The sequence below is a fragment of the Bufo gargarizans genome, chromosome 4 (assembly GCF_014858855.1).
Source record: "Bufo gargarizans isolate SCDJY-AF-19 chromosome 4, ASM1485885v1, whole genome shotgun sequence".
In the NCBI taxonomy this organism is placed as follows: domain Eukaryota; kingdom Metazoa; phylum Chordata; class Amphibia; order Anura; family Bufonidae; genus Bufo; species Bufo gargarizans.
In genome coordinates this window covers 388194128-388201303 of record NC_058083.1, presented here as the reverse complement: position 1 = coordinate 388201303, position 7176 = coordinate 388194128, and the positions used below count along the sequence as shown (strand labels likewise).

General features: G+C 44.5%; 1 protein-coding gene across 1 annotated transcript in view; it reads left to right on the top strand.

Annotated features, from left to right (window-relative positions):
- The first annotated feature begins 258 nt into the window (after positions 1-258).
- RIOX1 (ribosomal oxygenase 1) overlaps positions 259-7176 on the top strand; it is a 35539-nt gene continuing 28621 nt past the window's right edge. Inside the window, exons 1-4 of the mRNA XM_044289862.1 lie at positions 259-380; positions 2805-3041; positions 5831-5976; positions 6457-6556. Coding sequence (XP_044145797.1) covers positions 306-380; positions 2805-3041; positions 5831-5976; positions 6457-6556 — 558 coding nt within the window. The 5' untranslated portion in view covers positions 259-305. The remainder of the gene's footprint in view (positions 381-2804; positions 3042-5830; positions 5977-6456; positions 6557-7176) is intronic.

The following is a 7176-nucleotide window of genomic DNA, read 5'->3' as shown; positions in this document are numbered from 1 at the left end:
CCCCAAGTAAAGTTTTGTCAGCTGTATATAGATAGATATTCTTTAAAACAATTAAGCCATGTGTTCAACAAACATAATCATAAATTCATCATAAATTAAGAGTGGAAAAAGTAACAAGAACTATATAAAAAGAGCACCATGTGGCGTGCACGCGCTTGCTATGGCACTACTCGCCACCAGATGGAGCACTTTCCAAACGTCTCTTACTTTACCCGTGTTCTTTAAGACGTCCGGCGACGTCAGGCCGTAATACTGGCAACTGAAGCTGCTTCGTACGTGACTTCTCCCTTACTAGACATCTGTAGATGGTGGCTATGGCTCCCCCACGTGTGTCAGCATTCGCTGTATTTCAGCAGGTAAAGCAGGAGCCGAAGCCGCAGGTGAGTTACACCGCGCTCAGGTCTGTCATACACTGCTGGTTGCCGTGACTGGAGCGTTTAGATCATGCTCTCGGATGTGGTGGGACTACATGTTACATCTTGTGCCAAGGAGAACAGCAGAAGTTTGGAAGCACGCAAAGTGCGACAATAAGTGTCGCGAACGAGAGTCCATTTGGATTTTTTTTTCTCACTCATAGCTTTGCCTTGACTGTGTGTAACATGCTGGAAGTAATGGGCTTGGCCTAGGAGGTTAAAGGGTTAAGTTAATGGAGAATATTTGCAGATTTTAATGCCAATGACCTGTAGAATTAGGCTAGGTCTACACGACGACATTTTGTTGCGCAACATTTTGTTGCACTAATGTTGCACGACAATTTTTATAATGGCAGTCTATAGTATCGCACTGCAACATGCGACATGCTGCGACTGCGACGCGACAGACGCAGAAAATCCATCTCGAATGGATTTTCTGCGACTGTCGCGTCGCAGTCGCAGCATGTCGCATGTTGCAGTGCGACACCATAGACTGCCATTATAAAAATTGTCGCGCGACATTAGTGCAACAAAATGTCGCGCGACAAATGTCGTCGTGTAGACCTAGCCTTATTGGTGCTCTGCGATATGGTTATGACTTACAAATTAGGGTTATTGGGTTCCTTGGTGACAGACCCTCAGAAACGCATAGGTGCAGACTTATTTAAGGCCTTGTTCGCATTTCTGTTTCTGTTTGACGTCCGTGTTTTGTCTGGGAAGAATCCATGTTTGGATGCCGTCCGTATTCCACGGACACTGCTTACCCTGAAGTAAACGGAGCGGCCGGTCAGGAAAGCGTGCGGCCGCTCCATTCTTTTCTCCCATAGAGCTGAATGGAGCGGCCAACGCACATGTCCATTTCAGAGGGCCTATGGGGCCCCCGTTCTCGTGATCGGTGGGGGTCCCAGCAGTAGGACCCCCACCAATCTGATACTTATCCTCTATCAACAACTGGAATATCCCTTTAATTTACAGAGTGTCTGTGTTCTGTCAGTAGTTTTTCATGGACCCACAGACTTCAAAGGGCTTGTTTGATCCACTTCATGGCACAAAGTAGCGCATGTCTCTGTAGCACACGCTGCGTTCGCAAAATTCTGTTTTTTACAGATGTGTGCTAGTCAGTTTCCACGGACAGCACACGTACCCATTGATTTTAATGGTTTGTTCATGCATTAGTGTTTGGTTTTTTTTATTTATTTTTTGAACATGAGTCAGTGAAAAAAATCTGAGACTTGCACTACTTTGGTCAGTGATGCAGCCCAAACCGGCCCATTAAAGTCTATGGGTCTGTGAAAAAACACTGACGCAACACAAATGGCATCCATGTTCTGTCAGTGTATCACGGATCATTGGTAGGAGTTGCTTTGGAAGTTTAATTTTCAGGTGAGCAGTGTCTGTGGAATATGGACGAAACAAGGATAAAACACAGATGGATTCTCCACGGATGCGAACGAGGCCTTAGAAGGGCATCTGCTGGGCTTTATAACTATGGCACACATGCCAGGGCGCAGTGTATTAGACGTGTGGGTGGCATTTCTTGAAGTTGGTTTCTTTATTAAGGCTACTTTCACACTTGCGTTGTTAATTCTGCTGCCGGATCTCAATACCTTAAAGCAGGCATGCTCAACCTGCGGCCAACCCAAGAACAGAACCAATAACCCCAAAGAAAAGTGGGAGACACACATATAAAATATATGTAATTTATTAAGACATGATCACATAACAAACAATATATGAAACAAAAGGCACAAGTGTACAGGAGGGGGGGGAGACTTCATGTAAGGAGGTCAGATACAACCTCTCTCCCAAACACCCAACAGGCAGGGAAGAAGATGCCACAGCCCTAGGTATACATCAGCATGAAAATTGTAGGAACTGTAGGTTCACTCTAAGGAACATGTACTGGTATGTATGTTGCATGCACAGAAAGATAAATGAAAAAATGTACAAATAGCACAAGGCAAACTAGCCCACCCAAAAACCTGGGATGGATGCATTAGATATGCACATAGCCATTGAACTGTACAATACAGACAGAGGAAAGTGTGCCAAGTGCAGATGGTAATAGAGATATATAAAAAGAAATGTAACAACAAAACATGTATTACCCATGATATGCTGGACCCAGAGCGTGTGACCAAGAGCTGCACCTCGACGTACTGTAACATCACTGAGGAGGTCGCACATGCTCAGTTCATCCTTTAACTACCAGCAGCCATATTTACTATTAGAAGTTGGAACAGATTCAGGGAGCCTGAATAAAATCTAGTAAATTAATGTGGAGATCTCTGGGTCCATGTCAGGTACAGTTTGTGAGTGAATCCATTTCTGTGGCATGTGACGTAACTATGTAGACTTTCCACTTACTCTGATGTCTCGTTTTTATTCAAGTTGGGTTTGGAGAAGAACAACCAGGGCGGAATCTCAAAGTCTTCACAAAAGGTGTTGAAAAAGAAAAAGAAGCCAAGGAGTAAGGCATTATTAAGAAAATCTGAAGCTCAAGAAGGAGATGGCTCCTGCACATTACAACCACTTATTTCCTCAAACAAGAAAAAGAGCTCAACTAAAGGGGGCAAAGCAGCAAGCAAGATCACCAACGGGAAAGAAGTGCCACCTCAGCGACTCAAGGTGATAGCCCCCATCATACGGCAATGGGACCAGCACTCCATCCAGTGGACGTAGTTGTGTCGTTTCAGCGCTGAACTTCTCCTGATCAGTGGGGGTGCGGGGTGTCGGACCCCTGCTGAGCAGATATTGATGGCCTATCCTGAGGATAGCCCATCAATCTAAAAGGAGTGGAGAAAAGCAGAAGAAAGACACTTCACCATCTTATTAAAGGGAATCTGTAGGTTCCAAAATAGCCCCAAACCAGAGTATGCTGTGTATAGTGTAAGTGACGCTGAGTCCGGTTATGTCATTTTTATCGTCCTAGTCACTTGCTTTCTGATGCTGGGCTCATAATAGAGAGGACTCCTCTCAGTGCTGCTGGTTTGTCGGAGCGCAGCGTTAGTATGCAGATAAAAATCACATAACCGGACTCTACTCCACCTACACTATGCGCCCCTTACTCTAGTTTGGGAGCTAACAGATTCCCTTTAACAGGGAAAAGGATATAGAGCAGAGGTCAGCTGTTGTGAAACTACAATTCCCAGCATGCTCCATTCATTTTTATGAGAGTCTTGAGAAGTATGCATGCTGGGAGCTGGAGTGCCGGAGGTTGCCTACCCCTGATATACAGGTCCTTCTCAAAAAAATAGCATTGTGATAAAGTTCATTATTTTCTGTAACGTACTGATAAACATTAGACTTTCATATATTTTAGATTCATTACACACAACTGAAGTAGTTCAAGCCTTTTGTTGTTTTAATATTGATGATTTTGGCATACAGCTCATGAAAACCCCAAATGGCATATCATGAAAAGGTTCTCTAAACGAGCTATTAACCTAATCATCTGAATCAACTAATTAACTCTAAACACCTGCAAAAGATTCCTGAGGCTTTTAAAAACTCCCAGCCTGGTTCATTACTCAAAACCGCAATCATGGGTAAGACTGCCGACCTGACTGCTGTCCGGAAGGCCATCATTGACACCCTCAAGCAAGAGGGTAAGACACAGAAATAAATTTCTGAACGAATAGGCTGTTCCCAGAGTGTTGTATCAAGGCACCTCAGTGGGAAGTCTGTGGGAAGGAAAAAGTGTGGCAGAGAACGCTGTGACCGGACCCTGAGGAAGATTGTGGAGAAGGACCGATTCCAGACCTTGGGGGACCTGCAGAAGCAGTGGACTGAGTCTGGAGTAGAAACATCCAGAGCCACCGTGTACAGGCGTGTGCAGGAAATGGGGTACAGGTGCCGCATTCCCCAGGTCAAGCCACTTTTGAACCAGAAACAGCAGCAGGAGCGCCTGACCTGGGCTACAGAGAAGCAGCACTGGACTGTTGCTCAGTGGTCCAAAGTAATTTTTTCGGATGAAAGCAAATTTTGCATGTCATTCGGAAATCAAGGTGCCAGAGTCTGGAGGAAGACTGGGGAGAGGGAAATGCCAAAATGCATGAAGTCCAGTGTCAAGTACCCACAGTCAGTGATGGTCTGGGGTGCCATGTCAGCTGCTGGTGTTGGTCCACTGTGTTTTATCAAGGGCAGGGTCAATGCAGCTAGCTATCAGGAGATTTTGGAGCACTTCATGCTTCCATCTGCTGAAAAGCTTTATGGAGATGAAGATTTCATTTTTCAGCACGACCTGGCACCTGCTCACAGTGCCAAAACCACTGGTAAATGGTTTACTGACCATGGTATTACTGTGCTCAATTGGCCTGCCAACTCTCCTGACCTAACCCCATAGAGAATCTGTGGGATATTGGGAAGAGAAAGTTGAGAGACGCAAGACCCAACACTCTGGATGAGCTTAAGGCCGCTATCGAAGCATCCTGGGCCTCCATAACACCTCAGCAGTGCCACAGGCTGATTGCCTCTATGCCACGCCGCATTGAAGCAGTCATTTCTGCAAAAGGATTCCCGACCAAGTGTGGTGAAACCAACCTCGCCACGGTGTTTTGGAGGGGGCTGTTTGCCAGCCTCCTGCCCTGGGATTATGGTCCCTTAAGTTATTGGGTCTTAAGGCACTTGGTACTGAGCCCTCTGTCCCTGGATTGCATCATATGCCTTACTTGCTTGAATTTTACTATTCCCATGGTGAGAACAATGGATGAAGCACATGGTGAGAACAATAGATAGCGGCCATTTTAACTCACAGACCACTGCTTGACCCTCAACACGGAGCCTTGTCTCGTTATTGGGGGGATTCCCTGTATGCTGTTAGAGACTGATTGTCAGGAGTGTAAGCTGATTGTATGCTTTTTCCTGTTCGTCTGCTAGCAGCTATTCGCGAGGTTTCAGTTTGGAGTGCTATTTTGTATCCAGTTCGGGAGTTTGGTGTTCTGCAGTAGCCTGTCTCTCAGAAAGGGGCATATCGCCTAAACAGATTTTAACCCCTTGTCTGCTGAAACAGTCCGTTACACCAAGTATTGAGTGCATAACTGAACATAATTATTTGAAGGTTGACTTTTTTTGTATTAAAAACACTTTTCTTTTATTGGTCGGATGAAATATGCAAATTTTTTTTAGATAGGAATTTTGGGTTTTCATGAGCTGTATGCCAAAATCATCAATATTGAAACAATAAAAGGCTTGAACTACTTCAGTTGTGTGTAATGAATCAAAAATATATGAAAGTCTAATGTTAATCAGTACATTACAGAAAATAATGAACTTTATCACAATATGCAAATTTTTTTAGAAGGACCTGTAGAGCGAGACACTAATGTGTGTGAGATTATAGACTATGTCCATTCAGGAGAGAATTTCCATGTACTTTGTGTTTTCTAACATCAATCCTTGTTGTCACCTTGTTCCAGGGCACAGAGGGCAGCAGCAGGCGGCATGTGGGACCTCCGCTAAACTCTGTGCTGCAGGACTTAGGAAAAATCCAGAACAGTAAGGCGAGAGCTAAAGCCATGTTTGAATGGCTTATTTCTCCTGTGAAACCAGATGACTTCTTCCGGTAGGTCGTGTATGTCTACGCGCTCCTCCATTTGTTTCAGGAAATGTAACCCTTACAGTTCTGGAATGTATTGGATAACACTGGCATAATGCTGCCAGTGTTATCCAGTACATTCCAGAACTATAAGGGTTACATAGCATCATAAATCAATATAACAGACAAGTCTTCATATAGCTACTCTAACAGAATAATAATGTTATGGCTCTAGGGATGAAAACACAAAAATGTCAGTGCATTGTGAAAACGCTGTGACAGTTAGAGGGGTTCAGATGTTGGGCTTCATGTTTGGCCTTCGTGATGTAGACAAATGAGCCTGGCACTTCTAGGCCTCTTTAGATGGCCATAAATGTAGTCATTCCACCATATCTGGTTGTCAATGTGCTGATGGCCGGATCTTTTTTCCTATATTGGATTACTTCCTGTGTGGCGGCTTTTTCTGTACTGTATGTTCCCTTTTTCTGGTATTTTCTTTTCTTACAGATGTATTTGGGAGAATAAGCCTGCTTTGATTAAGCGTCACAACAGCAAATACTACGATGGATTCTTTTCCACTTCAGAGTTTGACCGGATTCTCCGAGAAGTGAGTGCCCTCTGATCTGCGAAATCCACATTTTTAGGGCTCATTTAGACGGCCGTATGCCGTCCGCAAAAATGCGGATCCGTTTTATCGCCGACAGGTCAGCATGTCCACAAAAAAAACGGATTGCATTATGTTTTTTTGCTGATCCATAGACTTCAATAGGGCCATGTCCTGATCTTCACGGAGAAGTCTAGGACATGTTTAATTTTTTTGCTGAGCCATGCAATGGAAGAAAAGAGCCCCATAGAAGTGAACAGGACAGCATCTAATCCGCAAAAAAACTGATCCGCGTTTTTGCGGACAGCATACGGCCGTCTGAATGAGCCCTTAGTTGTATGGACAGTTAGTGTTAAAGTCTGTAGGTTGGATCCTCCTTACAGGAGGCTACTGAAGAGTCATTTGAGAGCCCCATACTCAAAGCAAGATGTCTTCAGACTTTTTTTCCACTCCACCACAATGATATTACAGCAGATGCAATGTGATGGGCATGCTGTAGACTAGGGATGCTCAACCTGTGGCCCTCCAGCTGTTGCAAAACTACAACTCACAGAATGCCTGGACAGCCTACAGCTATCAGGGCTAGGGATGAGTGAATCGAATTCAGGTGAAACATTCAAAGT